This window comes from Colias eurytheme, chromosome 2, assembly GCF_061535395.1.
Source record: "Colias eurytheme isolate Ceu_HAF_F1 chromosome 2, ilColEury1 Martin Lab GWU primary, whole genome shotgun sequence".
Classification (NCBI taxonomy): Eukaryota; Metazoa; Arthropoda; class Insecta; order Lepidoptera; family Pieridae; genus Colias; species Colias eurytheme.
The window spans coordinates 6,501,464-6,527,577 of NC_142981.1; the positions used below are offsets into that span (position 1 = coordinate 6,501,464).

The window sequence follows — 26,114 nt, forward strand, 5'->3', positions numbered from 1 at the left end:
TTTTACTGGGACACGGAATCAAGTGAATTTTGTTTATTTTTGGATTTTATGATTGAAAAAAGAAAGAAAAAGTCTGAAGAAGATGGGACGACATCTGTTGGGTTAGGTTACTGGCATAGTTACTAGTACCTTTCTTTTCAGTACATGTATTTCAGAATTTTGTGAATGTGAAGTAAAATATCTACAAATATAAAACCCACATATCCTCATTAATAGTTTAAAAAGATAACAATATAAACAAAAAGAACAGCAGATAACAAAAATTTATTGACAAATACAAGCAAAACAAATATCTTTACTAATGGATCTCAATTTGACATCTAGAATGAAGAAAACAATCATATCAATAAAAAAGTATTGTAACTTATATACATTCTGCTATTTAAAACTTAAAAATGCATCAATATGAAACATAATATACGTAAACAATACCCATGACATACATTTATTTCAATAAATACATTCATTACTAATACTTAACTAATGTTAGTGCTTTGAGTGTATATATCGTAATGAAACTAAAGTTTAATGAATTTATTTATATTGTCTAATGGGCTTGAGTATAGTTTGTGTAGAACTTTCTTTACAAACATTAAAGTCAATCAGCCCTATAATCGAAATCACTCCTCTTTTCAGCTTCGTTGATTTGCATTTGCCTTGGTGAATTTCTCTATGTCATCAAGTGACCGTTTTGCCTTGGTTGATATATCATCCATAGATCTTCGTGCGGTTGTAGTAATGTCATCAATCGACTTTTTTGTTTGAGAGAGGAGCTCATCAGTACTTTTGCAGGCAGAGTTAGCAAGTTCTTTGATTTCATTGTCAAACTTGCCAATTACCCATTCAATAGCTTGGCGTCCCTTCCCTGCATTTAGTGATATTTTATTTGTTAGCAAATCTTCCATGTAACTGCTGAGAGGTATTCCCTGAAAATTTAAGAAATATAAATATCAATTCACACATGAGAATGTGGTGAAGCTCATAACAAATTATATGAAGTTAATTTATATTATGAAAGAAATGAAATAGCATATTCTTAACATTTAATTGTTCAAAAATAAATTTACCTGAACTGTTACTACAGCTTCTTGTGTCAATAGAGTTTTGGAGGTATCTGTAGGATGTGGAGTGTATCGGACAGTTTCATCAACGGCAATGTAGTGACAAAATGTCAAATTTGTAGTTTTCAATGTCATTTGACGCTCATTTGGATTAACTTCCGATTTTTCACTTGCATAGCATATTTTAGCTGTTCCAATGAGCTATATAAATAAATAAAAAAAATACAGCATAATTAATAGATTTTTTAATAGCATGATAGTAACTCTTTATATTTTTTATAAATGATACAGAATACAGATATTTATTTTGATCTGTTTGAAATGTTTAAATAAATGCTTTATCTATATTGATTTCGGCAGAAAATAATGTGTCTGATAAAAATTAAGATAATATTATCTTTAACATAAAAATATGATTATTTGATGGTTTTAATGTAGATAATTGTATTATAACAGCTGTTATCTAAACAAGAAAATAATCCATCAAAATAATATAATAAGTTTAATGCTCCTATCTGATTAATAACAACTTTAAAATTTCCAAAAACTGACATTAGTAATTAACCAATCAAAGGTATTGTGGGATAGAGTGTAGAATGAGGCTGTAAGATAGTTCTTAGTTTACATACAATGATACAACTACTATTTAAGATTTCATACCGCTTGTGCCCATTTAGGGAAGAACCATTTTGAACTGACAAGTCTGTGGGTATGCAAAACTCCATCGACAACTCTTCTTTCCACCACATCAATTCCTATCACGGCAGGATTCATGGGGTTGGGATATTTACGCCATGCTGCTTGTGCAACTGTCTCCCAAGGATGGCTACAAATGAAGAAGGACAACTACAGTTGAAATACAATAGCTTTAATTTATCAATGAACTTTACACTAATCAGTAATGTTGCGTCACAACATTGAACATACTTAAATGTGTGCTCTGAAGTCCAAATCTTCATTTTTGTGTAGTTTTATGGATTATCCAACTTCAATTAAGAAAAAGCACCTTCTTCCATTCAATTTTTGGTGTTAGATGGTAATAACGTTACATTACGATCTACCAAACATTATCTTCGTCCTCTTTTAATAAGACACAAAGAGGAAAAGAAAATTCCATAAATTTTAGGAAACTACAATGACAGTGACATTTGACCATTAAGTCCACAGGGCACAGATTATTGATCAGATATAGTATACCGTATCAGCTGTATTTTACCGCCTCTACACTGTACACCACAGCTGTACACATAGGCCAGCGCATTCGCCAACGCGCTGGCACGGCGTGGGCCGGGCCCGGGCGCGGCGGTGCGCTTGCCAACGTGCTTGTGAGTTAATCCACACATTGGAAGGTCGTTCAGTATGCTTTGGTGCGGACGTATTCAAAATGGATGTGTTGAGCCCGCAGTTGAGCCTTATTTTTGGGTTCTATAGGCAGTTTTCACACTGATACAGCTCAATAAATTTGAATGTTTTCTCGTTACTCATAATATAATACCTCATTTCGTTAGGTTAGGTGTTAATTCAACGCAAGAAGAAAATTTGCACTCTTGATCCTTGTTCTGGGCAAACTCATCACGCGGCCAATCTTCAATGTGTGGATGGTGCGCCGTATGTATTACTTTACTCTTTGATGGTGCGTAATTGCGTCAAGCTTGCGACAACTGACAAGTGTCCTTTGATCTTAGAGTATATATTACAGTAGTATAAAGCGCGTGTATTGCACAAATGAATATGTAACTTAAATAAATTTTATGTTCAATATGTTATTAATAACTCAGGCCCCAGAATCACAGACACAATAGAAAATCTATTGTGTCGTGGACCGATCGGGCCGTTCGGGACTCAATGGGTTAAAGGAGAAATGTATGAATAAAGTATAAATATGTAATTTTAAATTTGTTTACCAAGTGAATAAAGTGTGTTTATTCCATTTGAATGTTTCATGTATTAATTATTATAAGTAGTTACCTACTTTAAAAAATATGTTTAAATGACGGACGAAAAACGTACGGGTACGGACTTCTTAAAAATATTAAAATTTATAAAATCACAGATCGGGTTTAGTGCTATTTTTATAATAATAAATCGAACAATATTAATAATGATTTAAAAATGAGAAATAATTATTAATTTAAAATGAAATAGTAAATAATATTAATATTTTTTTTATTTAATATTATCCATTCCATACTTACCTAAATCTTCAAAATCAATTTAGCGGTCCTCATATCGTAACATTAAATACTTCACATTTATACTACATACAATATAATACATTCGCATTCTTAATATTAGAAAGTGCATCATACAAAACACACCACAAAATTATTTACAGTAATACAATTTTAAAGAGTTGGTTTTTATTTTAAGGTACAATAAATAATATGTTTAAAATATAGTTCTTCTAGTAAACTATCGAGTACAGCGTTGGTCAAGGCACATCACTGCGATGACGTGGCGGCAGAGGCGCGCGAATGGTGCGCGCGCGAGCCTGCGCTGGTCCGCCTCCCACTTCCCCTTCACTCCCGCGATACTATATTTATTTTCATAAAAATAAGAACAACAATCGACTTACCGATGAAATGTGATACTGGATTTCAATTTTGTGTTTTTTCTAGTATCGTTCTTGCAAGATCAAACTGCACATTTCACCATACACGGTTTATTTGAAAAAAGACGTGTGTCACGCGAGGACTGCCGCGGTAAAGCTATTGCATGCTATGCCTTCAAGCCACACCTCCGCGCCCGTCGGTGGCCCGAGCGTGAGGTTTTTCGTTACTAAATTTCTGCATTCGGTCCCCGCGCTCAAGGCCCGCGATAGAAGCTATGCAATAGCTTAAAAATCCCCAGATAAACGCACTTCGATAGCACTCAACCACGACTAAAAACGCTCGCAGCAGGAACGTCGTGTTGTTCCCACCTCTGCCTACTGTTTCCACTTCGTTGTTCGCACTCTATAGGTAGTATATAGTATATACTATGAGCCTTTGATATACTGCCGTATTATTATAGTACTCTTTGATATACTGGCACCGCGCGGCAAGCTCGCAAGCACACCGGCCAACGCTCGTTCTGTCACATTTGACCAGTGGGCAGTGGCTGGGCCAGCCACTATGTATTGTAGAGGCGGCATTATAACGACTTTGATTTTCTGTGACAATATTACTTGAATATTCTATGCTTGTCTATGTTTCGAGTTGAAGATAGAAGTCAATGTCATGGACTGTGACATTCTGTGGTCTCTATTTACATGGACCATGGTTGATGGTTCAAAGATCGACGTTATCGGTAGTCAGTTTAGGTATGAGGTATCTCTTTTTTAAATTCGTTTACATATTAATTCGGTATTGTGTGCTTGTTTTACAGAGGTATTCTGTTTTGTTTTTATAAATGTTATTGAAAATAGTCAATTGTAAAATGAAAAAAAAGGAAAAAAGAACTTATTATTGACTCAAATTAAAATTTATTGAATGTCCAAATAAATCAAATCTATTTGATTTTAAAATAATTTAATAATATTGTATTTTTAAGGTAAATTGTAATCAATGGGTGCTTACCATGAAGAGAATTCCCTGCGATATAGAAGGGCGCAGAGTGTTACAACCGCTGAAGAAATTACAGAAAAAGAAAAAAAGGCTCGAAGATCCCAATTTGATAGACCGTATGTTAATCAATTAGAAATAAAATTATTATATGAAAATAATATTATCTCCCGTATTTGTGAATGAAATAATACCATTTCAGATGTCACAAGCCAAGAGATTCACTTTTTTCTTGGAGCTCTGAGTTCACAAATTTCACAGGCTTGGTAAATTGGGGTTTCCTCATGTTAACTATTGGAGGATTGCGTTTATGTCTTGAAAATTTTTTAAAGTAAGTGAATTCAAATTCTATGTTTAACAAGAGTAACTATGTAAAACTATGATTTGTTATTTCTATAACTGTTTTAATATCTATTATTTAATAATCATTTTTACCATTATTGTGTTTAACATTGATTATTTCAAATATATGACTGGGGGAGGGAAATTCTAGGGGAGGTTTAATGGATTTCATTGTTATTTTTAAATTATGTACCTATTATTGCTTCCCTATTATTATTTTTTGTTTTTATAAAATTTACAATGTTCTTTTCACTCTTTTTCATGCATCTTATAAGGTTCAATTGATGTTATCTGCATGTAAGTGTTTAAAATAGTGTTATTTTTTCTTAATTATTTGTGAATTGTATTTGATTTATAAATAACTATAATTTTGATATCTTTTTCAGGTATGGAATACGTGTGAATCCATTTGAATGGATAATTGTTCTAACTGGCTACAATGAAGGCAAAAATTACGAATATCCATCAATACTACTTTTGATGTGTAAGAATTTTGTACTGGTTATTTAATGCTGTTAATTTTTATAGATAGATTTTCTGAAAGTTTAAATTAATATCTAATTTGTAAAATTAAGTAATTAAATATTTATTATGATTTAGTAACTTATTTATCAATATATAATTGAATCCTAATCTTTCTTTCAGATAGTGTTGTACCGGCTGTTATCAGTTTACTGATTGAAAAAGCGATTGCAGTGGTAAATATTAAAAATGCAAACAATAGAATACAATTTTATGTTCAAAGGCAGAGGTTGTGGGTTCGATTCCCACCAAGGACAAATATTTGTGTGATGAACATAGATATTTGCTCTGTGTCTGGGTGTTAATTATGTATATAAGTACATATTTATTTAAAATTATATATGTATGTTTATCAGCCATCTAGTTTCCATACACAAGCGAAAGCTTAGTATAGGATCAGATCGTGCCGTGTGTGAAAATTGTCCTGAAATATTTATTATGTATTTATTTATTCAAATAATTAATCACCTTTTTATTTAATTTCAGGAATTCTTCTCACAAAAATTGGGAGTAAAATTACAAATACTTAATTTATTAACAGAAATAAGTCTACCAGTTATTGTTCTTAATTTCAGCAATCAAGAATTCAGTTTCGGTTTGTACATAATTATTTTATTAATTATTATTGTAACATAAAACAACTCTTTAAAATACTTTTGGTGTTAGATAGCCCATTTATTGAGGAATGCTATATTATATCATCATGCTAAGAGAAACAGGAGCAGAGCACTGTGGTTAAAACCGCAGGTCACAGCTAGTAATTAAATTAATGTCTTTAATATAACTGTTATCACTTATTTTGTTTTTAATATTTTAAACAACTGTAAAATAGTATGAGGCTGTTAGATTCAATTGCTATATTTAATTTTCAGTGGGAATAACTACAGTGTGTATGATATATCTGGTAATATTCCTAAAACTGTGGAGTTACTGTCAAACAAATCATTGGTGCAGAAATGGAACAAGGACAAAGAAGTCTAAATCCTTGCGTCGTCAGAGTTTATCGGCACCAAATTGTAGTAAGTATTCTCTCATTATTTCCATGGAAATGTTTTTTTTTTTTATTTCACACATATAAATATTTCTTTGATAATTAATTCATTATCATGCACATGTAACATATGTGCGTACGTGCACATGTATCATTAGTGAAATGTACTTTAGAAATTTGTGTAACATTTTCTACTTAAATTTTTATAGCAACAATATTTTTACCTCTGGTGTATGATATCTCTCTTGTATGGAACACATCCTAGTAGGCATAATCAAAATTTACTTTTATTATACACATTTCACAAAGTATTACAGAGAATATTAGTCATAAATCATTGAAATTATTTTATTTGTACAGGTATTATCATGTGATGAATCATGTTCTTTCATTCTTTGTTTAAATTGTCATCCTTCCATAGAAACATTATTAATTGGAGTTTTGGTAAAACTCAGTTCAGGATTCCAACAAAAATAATTTAATTATTCATCCAACATCTATTTTGTCATTCTTAATATGTGATGTGTGACTTATAATAAGTTACACTATCCGAGTGAAAAAATCAGAGTAAATATGTAATTATTAATAATTACCAAGGATTGAATGGCATTGAACTTTGTATGTTATTGTGATCTAATGATTGCTTTGAATATTTAAGTGACTTGCATTCTTCAAAGATATACTAGATGTATGTAGATAGATATACTAAACGTATTTTTTAGATGCCGTAATAACTCAGGCCCGGAATCACAGACACAATAGAAAATCTATTGTGTCGTGGACCGATCGGGCCGTTCGGGGCTCAATGGGTTAAAGAGTTAAAGAACACTTGGTGGTTATTATAACCTTATTAATTGATTAAAGATATGGGCCATATAGCTTAATCATTCAATGCAATGTTATTAATTATTATGTTCAGTACAGAAAAGAAGAATTAAGTATAGTGGTTTTATTAACAGATTTCAGAAATGAAATTTTTAATGTATTGTGGTAAATAAATTTTACTATATTCAATATGGCGTGTTAAATACATTACATGATTACACATATACAAACTATTAACATAGTATAAAGAGAAGAAGTAAGCCGTCTCGCGTTTAGGAGCGCACGGTACCTAAACTCGTGAGGCGCAGGGTTTTCACTTGTTACGTTGATATTTTAAATAATTATTTAAACAAACACCGACCGCTCACAGCAATCGCGCGGCCCTCACGTGTGCGTGCGTCAAGTTTGCGTACGTACATGAACGGGGGGAGTGGCCAAGCGCTCCGCCTACATACAAACGGCTCGCTGTACCTTTGTTCAAAGATAACTTCCTTGTTCTCATAATACTATGCTATTAACTATATTAAAGTATTATATCTATACTAATATTATAAAGAGGAAAGATTTGTTTGTCTGTTTGAATTGAATAGGTTCCGAAACTACTAGACCGATTTGAAAAATTCTTTCAGCCTAGGACAGCTACATTATCAGGAAGTAAAATAGGCTATATTTTATCCCCGAACTCCCACGGGAACGGGAATTACGCGGGTGAAACCGCGTGACGTCCACTAGTATTAAATAAAGTACATATTTTCACATTTCACATTTCACTGTTGACATTTCCAGATGCGCTTGTTAATGCCGAACAAGATCGTAAGTTATGTTTTTATAAAAAGCACCTTTTGTGTGTTATAAGCACTAGCTTTGATGCTTTTGTGTGTGCTTACAATTATTAATATAGATAACTGCAATTTTACGATTTATGCTGTTATTTTATTATAACTTATAAGCTTTTTTATTTTGTATATAATAAAAATATGTTGGCATTCGTAATTAACAAGTCTTACGAATATAATTGCTGCTGCAATCTGGTGTTGGACCTTAGTGTTGGACAAATAAATTTGATTTATATGAGGTTTTTTCATTATGTCAAGATTTATTTAAGGTTAATTTATTTAAAAGAAAAAAAAACTACTTAAAGTCTCTATATAATAGATAATGTGGAAATATGTATATCTGACTATAGGAAGACATCAGTGGCATAAAGGCAAACGCAGTATTTTTTTTGACTTTATGAGGAATGATAATATTAATATTATCAGTAATTGTTATAACTAATTCATATTTCACTAATATAATATGTATTAACGACATAATGAGACAGTCTCGTATAAATTAAGTTTATAATTAAAATAATTTACAAGTTGCTTTTAGTGTGATTTGTATAGTTCCATTTTCCATTATAATCAAAATAATAACAAAAAAGTGTAATTACGCCAAAAATAATCACCTCATAAACTCATAACATAGACTTATGCTTTATTAGTTTTTGTTCATGAATACCTTTTTTTGTTTGAATATAAATAATAATTTCAAATCAATGTTACTAACGACTGAACGTCGTGCTGACCGTTTTTTGTGCTATTTTATAATTTTAGTATCTTCATACACTTGTGATTTAACAGATATAAAATAAATATAGTTTAAAAACATGGTTAATTAAGATAAACTTATGAAAATATCATTTTATTGTTATTCGTTACCGCCTCTTTCATCTTTCATATATTCTATATTGTAACAGTAACATCAAGTACCCATATTATATATAATATATATAATATTTCAAATGTATGAAGAACCTCCTCAAACTTATATTATTGTAGTATTCCAATTCCAATAGTATTGTCCAAGCCTAAGCTTTGAAGTGCTTAGTAGTTGTAGGATTTACAAATATATTATTCTACTGTATGGCAATATAAATGTAACGATATTGAAACCCTTATAATATTGAATGCAAGTGTATTTTTTATCTTTTTTTTAACAAGTAGTAGATATAAGGACTAACTGCGAGACCTGTATAATAATATCATCTACATATTGTTATGATGTGTATGTGCTATGTCAATAATTGCATGATTTTTCCGTCAGAAAACTCAGACCATGAGAAAACCGATGACATTGTGGGCATCGTTAAGTATCCAGACAACCTGAACCTTAGAGATTTGTTCTATTTCTTGCTTGCACCTACTCTTTGTTATGAATTGAATTTCCCACGTACCACAAGGTAAGTCATATAAAATACCATATGAATAAAAACAATAAGAATGGTACTGTCTGCTAAATTACAATAACAGCGATTTTTATTTGACTCACATAGATAAAATGTAATCATGTGTTGTATTGTTCTTATTGTAAGATTCTTGTTATGTATTTACATTTCAAGGTTTGGTTTTAGTAGTTATAAGTTAATTTGCAGATTTTTTCTTACTTCAGACTATATATGGGGTTCAAATAGGATGTAAATATAATTCATTTAAGCAAATAAAAATATTATTTTGAATTGTAGAATCAGAAAAAGGTTCCTCATCAAGAGGATAGTAGAAGTTATATTTGGAATGAACCTTATTATGGCTTTATTCCAACAATGGATGATTCCATCTGTCAAAAACGCTGTGGACCCCTTCTCGCAAATGGACGTTGTAAGAATTACTGAAAGATTATTGAAACTTGCTGTAAGTCTATGATTATTACTTTTACTGAATCTAATACATATTTAACTTATTTTAAGTTTTTAAGCCTATTTGTATAAATTTGTGAACAAAATAATAAAAAAGAGCGTGTTTGCCGAGCACATGTGTCAGAAGTGAAACTTCTTTTGAAAGATTCAGAGATACCAAAATCGTCACCTTGCTCCATGACGTGACTATATTGCCATGACGCAACCTTAAAATTTAGTCTCAACGCTAAGGAAGTTTCACTACAAAAAATACAATTTTTTACATTATCATTATTATACCAACATTGTTTCAAATTTAAATAAACACATTAACTCCCTCCAGGTGCCCAACCATTTAATATGGTTATGTTTCTTCTACCTATCGTTCCATTCATTCCTTAACCTTATGGGAGAACTGCTGCATTTCGCTGATCGCAATTTCTATAACGACTGGTGGAATGCAAGGAACATAGCAGTATTCTGGAGTACTTGGAACATGCCCGTGCACTTGTGGGCTGTGAGACATGTGTACATACCGATCACTGAAATGGGATATGGGAAAGGGCTCGCTGGGATCGTAGTGTTCTTCGTATCGGCGTTTTTCCATGAGTACTTGGTGAGTTTTTAATACTATACGCACATACGCTGCTATTTGAACTTCTACCTCCTCTTTATTTAATCTCCGGACTATGTAGGGTATGTAATATGTTTTCTTATCAATATACATGTATAACGTACAAACAATAGTCTATGTATTGTGGGCTGTGAGACATGAGTACATACCGATCACTGAAATGGGATATGGGAAAGGGCTCGCTGGGATCGTAGTGTTCTTCGTATCGTATTTTTTCAAGATTGTAAATTAACGAATTCGGCACCCGTTTTGTAAATTCTTTGATAAGTTAAACTTCACGCCATCTAGTATTTAACTAAGTAAAAAGTAGAAACTAGCATTCTATAGATATTGAACCTGTCGCGCCATCTAGTCCCTAACATAGAGAACCGTGTACTGTTGGAACCAACAACTACAGTGCCATTTATTATCTAATAAAAGCGTGTGTAATTTACGGAGAGATGGCGTGCAAATTATCAATATGGTGCTGTGGAAATTTATATGCAAAAATTCTTTGGGAATATGATTGAACTTTACTTTACTAAAAATTAACTGATTTAACGTTTTGCATGCTGTGTTTGCCAGTAAGTGTTTGTTACATTAACCATGTTTGTTTATTTTGTATATTAAGTAAACTTTTGTTGTAAAAATGTAAACAAACGTTGGTAAACCAAAAAATAAACAAATAAATAAACTTGTCTGTTCTAGGATAACAAATTGCAAGATAAATTATGTTTTCGATAATGTACAGTTACATACCATGATTTTCTAGATCTCTATAGATTCCATATTAGGACAATGTATTAAATATTAATCAATCTATTAACTATTAAGGTTATATGCATTTCATACTTATATTCTTTACAGGTAAGCGTCCCGCTACAAATGTTTAGAGTCTGGGCGTTCCTCGGCATGATGGCTCAACCGCCGCTCTCTGTGATATCCAAATTCATCGAAAAGAAGCTAGGGTCCCGTTGGGGTAACATCATAGTTTGGAGTTCCCTTATACTGGGACAACCTCTGGCTATTATGATGTATTATCACGACTATGCCATTGCACATTATACTCCTAAATAAAGCAATTTAGTTGCTTCCAGTTTCCCAGGAGATTTTACTATGGTTTAAATAGTGGAGATTATAACATTGTTACTAGGATCACAATTTTTATTGCTTGTTTTAAGGGGTGCTAATGTCAAGTTTTAAATATGTACAACATTTGTAGCGGGACGCAAAGAGAGTGCAAAATATAATGATTAAGAGAAAATCAAACATTCTATTGCATTTCATAAAAAATGTATGAAATAATACTTTGTTCATGTTTATTTTATACAAAAAAATAGGAATTTATCTATGAAATATCAAAACCATGACAAAGTAGATTTTTTGAATTTTATATGTAATTGAATTTTATATACTTTATTTGCATTTTATATCAGATTTTTATTATTAATTAATATAGATAATGTGCAGTATTCAAGTTTGCATGTTGTAGTATAAAAGGAATTTAAATTTTGTTATCTAGTTACTACGTAGTACAAGTTAAAAAGGTACATAATATGTAGTCAAATAAACTTTGCCATAAGCTACTATTAAAATATGGTTACTATATTTTGGTGATGAATGTATAGTCAAAATTATTATTATAACCTAAAAATATAATAAATTTAAGATAAAATTAAGGAATAAAAATTGACTATATTTTATATTTTTAAATGGAAATTTATAATATACATATTGGTAAGCCCATTGGTTCAATGTAGCAGCTTTGAATTTTTTGTAAAAGATTTATATTTTTCTATTTTTTATAGGTACATGTTTATTATTAGATCCAAAATATGTGAATGATATAGTTCCAGTGATATTTATTATTTATATTTTTTACTTTTTCAATTCCTAAAGAAATTTTCATTCTGATGTATTTTTATAAGATTTTAACTTCTATAAGTAAACAAAATAATCAACATAAGCAAAGGCTACTAATTTTGTTAAGGATTTGTATAATGTTTTGTGTTGGATTCATAATATTTATGTAATTTTGATATTTTTTTTATTTATGCTTACTTAATCATGCTCAAAATTTGTGAGATATAATCCTTTTATATGAATATAATTTTAAAATAACTATATTTGTATTGCATTGGAATGAATATGTACATGTTTTTCAATGGAAAACTAATGACAAAGAGATTAAATTAACAAAAATAACCATTAAAAATTGTATTTAATGAACAAAGACTGATATTGGTGAGATTGAATTGCATTTGAAATAAAATGAAAAAATATAATAGTTGATTTACAATTATTGCCTCTATAATGTATATATCTGTTATTGTATTCTTTACTACTTACAACTATATTTTAAGTATAGTTTTATTGTCAATTTATAAAAAAATGGAATTGCATTTTTGATGAAATCGATTAATAAATTTTTGAAATAATTTATGTTTTTCATTTATCTATATACTAATATTATAAAGCTGAAGAGTTTGTTTGTTTGAACGCGCTAATTTCAGGAACTACTGGTCCGATTTGAAAAATTCTTTCGGTGTTAGATAGCCCATTTATCAAGGAAGGTATAATATAGCCTTTACCATCACCCTTAGACCAACAGGAGCGGAGCAATGCGGGTGAAACCGCGGAGCACAGCTCGTCATCTATAAGTATGTTTCTTGTAACTACATAATACTACTGATTATCGTTGTTCTGTGCATCTAGCATCTATACCTAAATATAGATATCGACTATACAAGGTACACGAATAACTTGTTAGTGATCCCAGCTTATCAATAACTAAATATTATTGATTACCTATTGGCTATTATGGATAAACATAAGATCCATGAACTAATTGCTAAAGCGTGCAACCTCTGACTCGACATAAAGGCATGTGCAGAGGTTGATGAACGATTATCAGATCGTTAAGAAGGTCAGTGCATAATATCAACAGTTTTACTGGGATTAACATTGTCATCGCATATTTAACCCTTTGACGAGCGTATTTAATAGATGCCGTTTGGTAACTTTGATGTAGGTACGTATTAAATAATGCCCAAAATATGGTAGTTTTGAGAGAGAATTTTAAACATATGAAAGTAATTAAATACATCACACCAAAATAATAGTAAAAAAACTTGATATGATGAGCTACATAAAATAACAAAAAACAAAAACTGCCTTAAAATTTTCAGAACTAACTAAATCAAATTTAAATTTTGGTAGTTCCACCACATGGAAGACACCTGTTTTCAAATAAATATTTCAGGACAGTTTCAGGACAGTTTTCACACACGGCACAATCTGATCCCATACTAAGCTTTCACTTGTGTTATGGGAACCAGATGGCTGATAAACATACATACCTATATAATTTTAAATAAATACATAAATAGATAATTAACACCCAGACACAGAGCAAGCATCTATGTTCATCACACAAATATTTGCCCCGGGTGGGAATTAAATCCACAACCTCTGGCTTGGAAGGCAGGGCCACTACCAACCAAGCCAACCGGTCAGTCAAATGAAAAAATAATATCAAAATCGGTTCACTCAGTCAAAAGTTCTGAAGTAACAAATAAAAAAAAATAGCTACAACAACTGTGTCCAGTGTCCAAGTACTAAGTCGTAAGGGAATTTCATGACTATCGCAGTATCGCGTTTCATATGATGATTAGTTCTCTTATCTGTAATCTGTTACCGATTTATTTACGAACGATAATGAACGTTTTATCAAAATAAATCATTTCATCAAAGTATAGGTAAATAAGGTGACTATAAGTTTAGAACCAGAAATATGTAAAATAAGGTTGAGTGACGAGTCGAGGATCTACGGGCGTGTGAGAAGTGACAGGAGAAAGAGGGCGGGCGGCGGATCAATTGATGAAGAGCATCCGATACTAAAGCGTACGTGTTTCGCTCCGGGATTCTGCCTCTCCACCGCTATCAACCTAACCCACCTCATACTCCTTGCCTATTGTTTGTCAACAATACTTAATTTACATTATTATTATGCGTGATGATATGGAATACCTGAAGACAAGGTAGTTCTTTTGAATATACTGAACAAAAGCTAATATTAGGAGGTGTAACGTACAACTACATATTTCATATTTTTTGCTAGTCGAGCACAAACCTAGGTAAAAGCAAGATAAAGTTATAAAGAAAATTTATAAACTCATTTAATAAGGGTAGTTTTTGATTATGAAATTATTAAATATGAATGTTTAGATGGGTATAGGTATATGAACACTGACCGGTATTACATATTGATATGTATCACTAAGATCAAACATCCAGATAGGTACAATTTAAAGTACATATTTTAAGTAGGTACCCATTAAAATAAATTATTAAGAACTCGCTATTAGCATTCCATTATGAGCAGATAATTAACAAAGGCGGTTAAACATTGGGATCAGTACGTGTTGGGTGAGAGTTAATCATGTAATAACATTTGCGGGTGAGAGGAAGCCCGCTAACAATGTTGACCGTTGAGAGCAAACAGCAGAGGCTGCGTCAGCCCGAATGCAACCCTATCCGATTCCACATCTACGCTTTTAACTCAATCAAAGCTTGTTAGTGTATTTTATGTTAAAAAACGCATCGGCTAAGATATAGTTATTGTAGGTAGGTACACAGTTTAGTTTACTTTAAATATTATAGGTACTTATTTGATTGATTCGGTAGATATTTACGAATCTTTAACATGTAGGTAGATAATATAGCTCTAGGTATTATAAAAACTAACCTATAGAGTCAGTTTATTAAATGATGATCATAAAAACAATACAATTAAAAAATATTTTAAATTATCTTTGAATGATAAAAATTCCCCGTACACAAATGTCTGTGTAATTAATGAATATACGCTGGTATTGTTATTTATTACAAGATCTATTGTTTTTCCAGTAATTGGGGAAACGTTTCAATTATTGAAGGATAATAAGGAAGGGGTTAAATGTTTAGAGTGGCAGGAAGAGGTCGGTGATTAAATGTAATTCGGGATTACGCTGACTTGTTAACCCCTCGAGATTGTCGAACCGTGAAATCACTGCGCAAAGTACACTGTTAGCCGTATAGATAATTGAAACAACTACAGTTGACCTTCATTCCATAATTTCATATTTTATTTTGTAAAATCTTGGCAGTGCCATTTTAAACTCAAATTAATTTTGTAGATTGTAAATTCATAATTTTGCGAAAAAGTGTAAATTTAACCCATTAATGAACAATGATATATGCAGGAATCAAATCCTTTTAAAATACCTCGCTTAATGAAATTAATGCAATAAAAATAAGTTTGATACATAAAGACAAACAATAATCTAAAGGGTTTTGCAATAATTTGATTTTTAGATATTATTCTAAGTAATAATAAAAATCAAAATAATATAAATTATAATATATAAATACCTTTAGCCTAGTTAGCAATAATTTAATTATTGCTAGGCTAAAGGCATATTTTTTGCGTTAATTATATAAGTCGGTTAATTCTTTAGATCTACAGCTGTACCTAGTCGCGACATGTAGGTAGAGTCCACAGGTAGAGTCACTACAAATTGCTCATGCGCTCATGCATGCGCAGCATGATACATATAAAATGTGCCCTATAGGTATTATGTGAAATTATAGCAAGTAAAATTAATATGACAAATGGAAAATCAAGAGCGATGGATACCTTCCGATTTACAAAATATGTTGTAAGTAAATACATAGTCATTGTTTTTTAACACAATAAGATATAATGCAATGTTAATATTTATATACCTACTAGCGGTCCGCCCCGGCTTCGCCCGTGGTACATATTTACGTTTTTTCTACATAAAAAACATCCTCGTACTTCAAGGAATATAATAAAAAAAGAATTATCGAAATCGGTTCAGCCGTTCTCGAGTTATGCGCTTACCAACACATTTTGCGATTCATTTTTATATATAAAAGAAGAAGAAGATAGGTAGTTTAATACTAGACTAGGTTTATATTTTATATTAATTATTTATCTTTAGCCCGAGCTTGGCGAAACTAGAAGCAGCTTAGGTACTTTACTTACAAGGGAATAATCATCATATTTACTCCTATCTCTAATATGGTACCTATCTAATATTTATTACTGTCTGTTTTGATAGCGTTTGTGTTTTTTTAAGCTATTGCATAGCTTCTATCGCGGGCCTTGAGCGCGGGGACCGAATCCAGAAATTCCGTAACGAAAAAACCTCACGCTCCCCACTCCGACGGAGGTTGGCGGCTTGAAGGCATAGCATGCAATAGCTTTACCGCGGCAGTCCCCGAGTGCCTCACGTATTTTTTTTATAATTTCTTCATTTTGGTCTTCTTTCTTGTCTGCATATTGTTGCTGTTTAGCTGTTGTTTAGTTTATTTTAAAATTTTGCCAATTTCGGAAATTAACAAATGCAGTTAGATAAGTTATGAAAATTTTAAATAAAATCCATACTATCCATACTAATATTATAAATGCGAAAGTAACTTTGTCTATCTGTCTGTTACTCAATCACGCCTATTCTACTGAACCAATTTGCATGAAGTTTGGTATGGAGATATTTTGATACCCGAGAAAGGACATAAAAAAAAAAAGTGAAGTCCCGTGTCCCCGTAGTGGGGTAGGGGGCAGATGCATAATTCATACATCTGTTTCACTGATCGATTTTTCTTTAGGGACAAGTAGGTGATCAGCCTTCTGTGTCCTGCCAGACCAAGACATTTTTTTTTTTTTTCGTCTCCACCGGGAATCGAACCCAGGGCCCCTCGGTTCTACGCTCACGCGTCAACCACTGTACCGAGGAGGCGGTCGGAAAGGACATAGGCTACCTTTTATTGCGAAATACATATGTACTACCACGGTCGAAGCCGGGGCGGACCGCTAGTATGCTAGTCTTTAACTAGGCAAGTTTAACATTTCACAGGTCCTCTCTACTTAGTGCCATAGACACGGAGTAAAAAATGTTTGGAGCTTTTCATTATATGTATCAAAATTGGTTGTTTTGAATAAGCTTTACGTAAGCTCAAGTTGGAATATTCTAATAAGTATTAATATGTTCGTCCAAGTACAAAAACAAGTTCTATTTTGCTAACTTTGTAATTTACCTTCTTAGAGACATAAAATTTATCAACTTTAATATTTATTAAAATCATAATGAAGTAATAAAATATCTTTTTAATATAAAATGTAATATAATGTTGAACTACTCACACATTCTTATTTATTATGGTACATAAAAACTAATACATACATAATATAAATAATAAGCATACACATTTCAACTGCTTATCAATAATTGGTTATTTAAATCCCAATATCTTATTTCTAGCTGACTGTATTATTAATAAGTACGTATAGGTACGTGTACAACGTACCTACTATGTATTTAATTAGGTTCAGTTACATGTGTAAGTGTGGTTGTAAATATGTTGTGTTTATATTGTGATGTCTTATTGCGAGCGTGCTTATATCTGCGATAATAAGGCTGTAGCGAACACTGCGCGCGTCGCACAGCGTCATTGGGTTACAGGGCGGAGTCTCGCGCCGCCCTGCTTGCGGCGGCAGTTCGTTTCCGGCCGGCGCGCGCCCCGTACGCTTTCATGGTAGAACACGCGCTCGTCGACTGCCCTCAGTCGAGTGCCATGCAGACGCTGACTCCACAACCACACCGTGATGCAGATGAGGACCAGCTCGCCGACGAATACGTTCAAAATTTTGAACTCGACCATCTTGAAGATCATCATCTCGTCAAACGCGAGCCTTTGAGATCTGGATGGCACGACCTCGTGGACGCCTTGCCAGCGTGCGCCCGCGCTTGTCGCCAGTGGCCTGATGCGGGTCCCTATCCCCAGCCTCACGTTGCTATTGCAGTCGACCCCAGCACGCCTCCAGAGACTCCTCCAGCTCCGATCGGTCGAAGCCCGTGCAGGGCGGCTCCAGTAGATGATGTGCTATGGCTGCCGCATATGCGAGAACCATTAGACATGCGTACAGTTCCTTGTGGTAATTTTGAGGAATGGGATCGTCGGGAATGGAGAGACGATCCTCATCACGTGCAACAAGTTGCGCTACGCCCGGCCAGTTCGTGCTCTGCGCTATCTCCACGGACGGGGCCTCATCCCTCGTATCAGCCTTCATCCTGCGGGGACGACCTAATAAGTGACGATTTGCTCATGACTCTCAGCGTTCGGGAGCTCAATAAGCGACTTCATGGATTTCCTCGGGAGGATGTGACTCGTCTGAAACAAAAACGAAGAACCCTAAAAAATAGAGGCTACGCTCAAAACTGTCGAAGCAAGAGGCTACAGCAGCGGCAGGAGTTGGAATTGGCGAACCGTTCGCTCCAAGACGAGCTGCACCTGCTGCAGCTGCAGGTGGCGCGCGTGACGCACGAGCGCGACGTGCTGAAGCAGCGGCTGTCGCTGATGGGGCGCGAGCACGCGGTGCCGCAGCACGGCGGGCACGCGCCGCCCACGCCGCACTCGTCGCCGGAGTTCTTCTCGGAGCTGTGACGGCAGGGCGCGGCGCCGCGTGCCGCCGCCGCCGCCTCCACCGCCTCCAGCTCCTCCGCGGCTTGCGCCTGGCAGCGCTACTGAGCTCCCGATGGACAGTTCGTGCTTTTGTTAAGTTTGAGGTTGAATTATTATAAATCAGTTCCAGTTTTATAGTTTTTTTTTATTGGTGGAACAATGTGGCCGTGGGATTCGATAGAGTTGGCTAATACACCGTGTTAAAAGATGTATGGTTGTGTCGTAATAATATATGCATAGCTTCGTTATTATATAAATTTGTGTATTAATTAATTATACATAAGTTTAATGACTCACCAACTGATAAATCAGACAAATGATTGTAAATAGATATACCTACTTAAATAATAATTACTATCTATAGGATTTCTGTTTTCCTAATAAAACATTATATAAAAATACGTTTATTTTTTTATTGTCGTTACTAATTTTATACAAACAAATTAACATTTTACCCACCTATTATAAACATTATACGATACCTCACTATATAGTATATAGAGATATTTTGTATCTTATATTTAATTTTAAATTAATTTTCTTTATGTAGAACATAAACTGTGCCCTGCGATTTCACCCGTGGATGAACTCGCGGACAAAATCAAGTATTTTTATATCTCAGGTGTCATTCTGATGTTTATAAACTACATATATTACAGTAAAGTTTCATCCAAATCCGTCAAGCAGTTTTTATAATACATATTAGTATTTAAGAGTTTTCGCTTTTATTTATCCACTACTGAGTATTTAATGATCTTTTAGTAACTTACAACCAATAGAAGGTTGTAATTTGTAAAAATAAGTCTTTCTGATTTTGATTGTTTTTTCTCATTCCCTTACAGTCAAACGATCTACTTTTATGGAAGAAGATATAATTTTCCTAAGTTTAATTCTGATATTAATGCTGTATGACGCATAATTTGGATAACATACATTCATATAACATGTTATATAATATTTAATACCATCATTTATAATGTAGGTAGGTATCTAATATCTATCATAATATTATGAAAATCATTCGGACACTATAGTAGGTATTTATCGACGAAAATTGTAAATCTGAAAGATTATTTATGAAAATGATAAAGGCCTACTTACTCTTGATAATTAAATGAATGGCATACGCACGAGTATATTGTCTATTGAAATTGTATCAATGCAACATAAAAAAAAAAAAATATTTTCACGTACAAAAATTTGTCGAGTACCTAATCTTATCGTATGATCAATTGATCTTATACAACTTTCTACCAGTTGTTTAGGCAATGGACACAGGCGTGTGAACGACATAATTTTAGCTGAATGGTTATAGGTACATAATATATTCTTAGATATTGTTCGCTAAGAAGGTTTAAAAAACCGAAACGTATACTTGATTATTGATTACTTTATTTGATTTATAAAATAAATTATAACTACTTACAAAATATTCAACAATTTATTGTTCGCACAAAATTGCTATGAAGAGCAACAACTATTTACCAAAATGTAAAAACTTCATATCAAGTTTCATCTCCGATTTTTTTGGTTGTTAAATCAATATCAATTAATTTTGCCTTGCAAAGTCAGGATAAAGTTTTCTATGAAGAAGAAAAAAGTGTTAATAAAAAAATATGGTACTACCTAAATATATTTCAATCTGTTAGGTAGGTAGGTACAACGCCGAATGCTAGAGCTTTTTCGTAGGCGTCGGGAACTCACCACGCTCCGTGTTTTGATGAATATCATTTCGTCATCTCAAATAATAATATGATCTTATATATTTATCAGTTACATACAAGAAGTGTAGCTATATGTCTCTTGCAAAAAAATAGCTAACGAAGTTTGCAATAAACTTATGTTTTGAGAACTCTATCTAGGTAATAACCGAGTTTGAAAAATATCACACAAATTTTATTATGTTGTTTTTTTTGAGGCATTAATATTGATATTATAGCGAATGTTGCGTTAAGTTAATGATAGGTTAATCTTCGCATGGCACAAGAGTTTGGTGTCATGTTCCCTATTTATTTTGTTTCATTACTTCAAAAAGACTTCAAAAGTTCAAAGAATAATTAAGGTTGGCTTAGAAATCTTTAATTAATAAGGGTGAATTACACGATCCTTGTTATTTATGATCTTAGGTCTACCTACTGCATTTCATAATATCAATTTGGAGAGGCAAATTTTCATGTTTGAGCTTAAAAATGACTGAAAAAGCGTCTTGGCTTCGGACAATAGTTTCCAACTCAATTTATCGTTTGCATATACTGCCATAAACATGAAAATTAAGAACAATAGATTTGATTTAAAATGAATAGCTGCTGCGGAGTTGGTAAGTTTGTAACTTCAACTAATTCTTCGCGAAAAAGTAAAAAAAAAACTAAAGATTTATTGTGAGCAAAACATTCCTTTAATACCTACCTATCAATTAAGTTGTGTTCATATTTAAAAAATTGCTTTGTTTTCGGTTTTGGGTGTGTGGACAAATCAGCGAATCTGCATTCTTTTACGATTACTTTTTTCTTACTTGGCCTAAATAATTTATAAGTGCATTTTATGAACAAATTGTACGAAGTTTCATGGTATGTCCAGAGACAATCATTTATTCTAGATAGGTAGTAAAGAAAAAACATATAGGGGCATATAGTATGGCATGGAGATTGGAGTTGGATTGATTTATATACTTAAAAGCCTGAAATAGGCATGCTCGCTTATATCTATAAAATAATGCCAAAGTATACATGAAAAGTAATCTTATATATAAAAATGAATCGCAAAATGTGTTGGTAAGCGCATAACTCGAGAACGGCTGAACCGATTTCGATAATTATTTTTTTATTATATTCTTTGAAGTACGAGGATGGTTCTTATGTAGAGAAAACGTAAATATTATGTACCACGGGCGAAGCCGGGGGGGACCGCTAGTAATTATTATAAATAAATATGTAAAATGGTAGGTATGCACTTGATAAATTGGTAGAGTTTTTCATATTTTGCTTCCAATTTTCTTCGCATCATAGAATAATTATTTTAAGTACTAATTATTTTTCTATCTGATAATGTACCTATATTTAAACATGAGTTTACAATGAAAATTGAGTACAATGACTTATTGGTGCTGATTCTGCAATTTTGCAAAGTAACCGACGGCATTGATGGCGATTGCTCAAGAGTTGCAGCGAAATGAGGTCGTTGTAAACAGTTGGTAGGTACCTACATTACAACATTCGTAATATTTTTTCTATTATATAAATTGATGTGTCCCTTTATATCTCAAAAAACAAATTAATATATGTAGGTATAAGCCAGTAGTGCGATGATCTCTGGAAATTGTAGAGACAATTATTGTCCTTGTTCAGAATGCAGATATTGATATATTACGTATTTCGTTGTTTTTTTATTTTTTCATGATATAGATACATGTTAGTGAATTTTATTAAAATATTTTGTGTATTTAATGTAATTCAGTAACTTTAAAAAGATAGGTACCTTTAACTAATATTGTATAGAGGCCCATTTTCAAAAGGTGTTTCAATCTGCAGATGAAATCGAATGCTGCATGTAATCTAATGTATTTCATTCAGTCTATCAAATAAAATCTAAATGAATCTTCTATAAATAAATAGATATAAGAGTCTTTTATCTACTCAGCTGCAGTAGTTACTTTTCAGGAGAAAATTAAATAAGAATATCTGAAGATCAAAAATAGTATTTTACGTGATAAATAAATTATATATATGTAGAGGATGAGAATCCATTATCCACCTTCTTATTAAAAAGGTATATTCAATTTAATTATCTGGCATAAATATAAATAAATAATAAGAAGTTTCAGGCAATGTGAAAAAATGGATCTATTTGACTGGCTGCTTGAGAAGAAATGGATAGTGTTCAGCGAATTTTTTAATAAAAAAAGAAAGAGCTATAGTTTATTTAAGACTATCTATGTACCTACTTACTTAATCTAAGCAGGTCTTAAGATATATTTTCTTTTGGTAGTAACCAAATTATATTACCTACATTAATTACCTAGTGATACCTCATCAAGCCCTGAGTGAATAGACTTCTTCTTGGCAGATTTTTTTCACTGCTTATATCATAAGACAGAATGGTAGTGAAAACACTATTTAGCAGGATAGTAATAAAAAAATGATGTTTTTCCTTTGATCTCATTTCAGCCCACAACACACACTTACCATTATTTCTAGAATAAAATTATTAGGAATTTCTGTTTTTTTTATGGACTATTTTTTTAAAATAATGCATACTAACATCTGCACTACCATCGAGTAGGTAGGTACAATTGTTTAGGTACAATTACCTAGGTATGTACAATTGTAGAGCTACAATTATTACGAGATAGCGTGTTTATATAAGTGTCTACCTTGTATCTACGTAACTTTTACGCTTAGGTAGATATGATTCGAAAGAGTAAAGTAGATAGGTACATATGCTTTTATTCTTTTCAGGGTTGAATTATTTATTTAGAACTCTAATATTTATTGTGATATATAAACACAAAATAACATGTAATCATACGAACTTTTGCCTAAGGTATAGGTACCTACATAGTTGCAAGGTATAAACACTAAGTACTCAAAATGAATGTTCCGACAAAGTTACATATAAATTGTAACACGAAACGGCTTGTTATTAGAATCGGTAATACAGTATCGTGTTCCTTTGATAACTGCGCCGCGATAGATTTATGCTTACTATTGTAATTACAATACCATGGACAATGGAATGTCTTTGAATTTGATATTAAAAATGTGATGTGGCATCAGGGGCGTAGATACCACCGTATCTGCCGTATCAATTATACGGGGCCCCCGTGCCAAGGGGGCCCCAACGTGCGCTTTTGTGAGAAATCTTTACCCTTCCAAACAAATTTTTATACGGGGCCCCGCCAAGGCACGCTACGCTTCTGTGTGGCATGGACACTATTTAGTTTCAGTTCCAAGGAAATTACCTAGATACAATTAATTTTAAAACTTTAGCTTTATCCATCCAATGAGTAAAAATTATTGTCAATAGAACGTAAAAGCCTTTTAATATAGACTTTACAATGCTTATACAATTTACACTATACATATTTGTATGTAAAATCGTTCACAGCAACGATCTCGCGAGCCTTCATAGTGGGAGAGAGAAGGCGTGTCTCCAGACGCCACGCCCCGCCAGAGCGAGAGGAAAAGATCGCAGCCCACCGACATCCGACATCCACTGAATTTCAGTCGCGATAGAGCCTTGCGTTTCTCGTACCTTACATTAAAGTTCAGAATTCCTTGCAGTTTACTAGATCGACGGTATTGTACTAGGGCATTTCAGGCTATATCCTCGTCCATGCGTTGCTCTTCTTATCTACAGAGCGCTTATTATAAGCTGTAGTTGTACATAAGTTGAGGCTGTCATGCAAATGGAAGCCTGTTAATGAAGTCGAGAAGAATTATAGGCATTGTTACTGCGGGTCCAGAGACATAATGGTCCATTTTGTAGGCGCACATCACAATAATGAATGGCACAATTATTCCGGTTTTATTTTAGTGCATATATTTTTGCCATTTTTATTTTATTTTATCTTTACCAAGAGTAACATAACTTATTTGGTTCATGCTTTTTGGTAATTACATCGTTTTGGGACAGATAGAGCAACGTCAGCTAACAATATTCATAATAAAATATAGGTTTGGATTGATCTTTATGACTGCAGAAGGTCAAATATAATGCTAACCTTAAATTTTTGTGTAAATTTCAGTACTCATACATACCAACAACTTGAAGGTAGGTATATACCTAATAAATACCATATACATATTTATTAGTGAAATACATACCTGCAAGTTGCAAATAATAACAATGAATCAACAATTACGAGGCAGGCAATAAGTACCTACAAATGAACCCTGTACCTACCTAATCGATATAAGAAAGATAAGAGAGAAGTGTGCTAGTCTGGCGATAAACAGAGGTTGCAGTGTATCAATTTGGTGTAGACAGTATAGGGAGCGATGGCCGGGCTTGTGATGAGCAAGCAGAGCTCGGCTGCGGCGACCCGGCACATTTTTCTAGTGGCAAGGTCGGGCTGCCAACGGTGACGTCACAATTCCACTCTACTTTCCATTTTTCGACTTAGCTTTGGTAATAATTATTATCTGTATTACGGGAGCATTCGTCCTCATTTATAGATAATTGATTTAAGAAACTCCAAATCATTAATTAATTGGGTAAAAATTCAGGAACACTTTTAATTGAATACAAATAAGTAATTAACTATTATTTTTCCATAATCTTGGCGGATAATATCTAGAATTGTTCAAACAATTTCATTTTCAATTTTATTTTAATTATGAAATAAAATATCATCAACACAGCTTAACTTTTTCTCAAAAATCTACCTAAATGGTAGTTTAAAGTTTCATATTATCTTAATTTTTAATTAAACAACTAAAACGGAAATAGATTATTTTCCATTCCTAACTAACGTTAAATAAATCTGCTAAGAAAAATATTTCGTACAATTTAATGTTTACATCCAAACACCTGTTATTTTGCCGTGGAAAGTATAAAAAGGGCTGATGGCGTAGAAGCAGCGCTTACTCGGAGCTGAGGCAGCATTATGCCAGCAGGGTCGCGGTCGATACTCTCGCAGTAGGTCGACCCTTCTACTAGTATAGCTGTGTATATTCATCGTACCTACTATATAAATTCAATTTTTTTTTCTTATGTTTTGGTTGTTGTGAGCTGTATGTAACTATGGGACATTGTTCTTTTTGGTAATCTATTAATAAAAAATATCGTTAATAAACTAAAAAGCTTTAATTAGATAAAGTCATGAAATTATTGTATTGTCACCGATCCTGGATAAGTGTACCAAGTTTTAATTAAATCTTTCCGTTGAAGTAGAGTCCGACAAAATACTCGAGTCTTGGAGTCGGTTACATGCAAACATACCAACACACCAACGTACAAACATACAGGTGAAGCTAATAAAACCATTTTTTGTCCTAATCTTTAAAAATTTATACTAATTAAACCATGTTAATGTATT

At 32.8% G+C, this 26,114-nt stretch overlaps 3 protein-coding genes across 7 annotated transcripts; 2 read left to right on the forward strand and 1 right to left on the reverse strand.

Moving 5' to 3' along the window:
* Positions 1 to 246: 246 nt before the first annotated feature.
* Positions 247 to 2,188, reverse strand: slmo (PRELI domain containing slowmo). Of its 2 annotated transcripts, none has more exons than XM_090113352.1 (4): positions 1,989 to 2,188; positions 1,722 to 1,907; positions 1,068 to 1,262; positions 247 to 926 (listed from the first exon to the last, which is right to left on the reverse strand). In XM_090113352.1, exons 2-4 carry the CDS (start codon positions 1,833 to 1,835, stop codon positions 633 to 635), a joined length of 603 nt encoding a protein of 200 aa, XP_089969478.1. In that variant the 5' UTR covers positions 1,836 to 1,907; positions 1,989 to 2,188; the 3' UTR covers positions 247 to 632. The 2 variants fall into 2 exon arrangements, with proteins under 2 accessions (XP_089969478.1, XP_089969469.1); XM_090113343.1 differs by having other exon boundaries at positions 1,722 to 1,887; positions 1,989 to 2,187.
* Positions 2,189 to 4,318: 2,130 nt separating this feature from the next.
* Positions 4,319 to 11,752, forward strand: mdy (diacylglycerol O-acyltransferase). Of its 4 annotated transcripts, none has more exons than XM_090113374.1 (12): positions 4,319 to 4,362; positions 4,593 to 4,722; positions 4,806 to 4,934; positions 5,332 to 5,429; positions 5,591 to 5,643; positions 5,954 to 6,062; positions 6,340 to 6,486; positions 8,070 to 8,096; positions 9,372 to 9,507; positions 9,790 to 9,955; positions 10,283 to 10,555; positions 11,420 to 11,752. In XM_090113374.1, exons 2-12 carry the CDS (start codon positions 4,607 to 4,609, stop codon positions 11,627 to 11,629), a joined length of 1,464 nt encoding a protein of 487 aa, XP_089969500.1. In that variant the 5' UTR covers positions 4,319 to 4,362; positions 4,593 to 4,606; the 3' UTR covers positions 11,630 to 11,752. The 4 variants fall into 4 exon arrangements, with proteins under 4 accessions (XP_089969500.1, XP_089969515.1, XP_089969511.1 ...); XM_090113385.1 differs by having other exon boundaries at positions 4,323 to 4,349; XM_090113379.1 differs by having other exon boundaries at positions 4,332 to 4,429.
* Positions 11,753 to 18,128: 6,376 nt separating this feature from the next.
* Positions 18,129 to 19,060, forward strand: LOC149910400 (uncharacterized). The gene has a single exon (XM_090107888.1). It carries the CDS (start codon positions 18,149 to 18,151, stop codon positions 19,058 to 19,060), a length of 912 nt encoding a protein of 303 aa, XP_089964014.1. The 5' UTR covers positions 18,129 to 18,148.
* Positions 19,061 to 26,114: the final 7,054 nt, after the last annotated feature.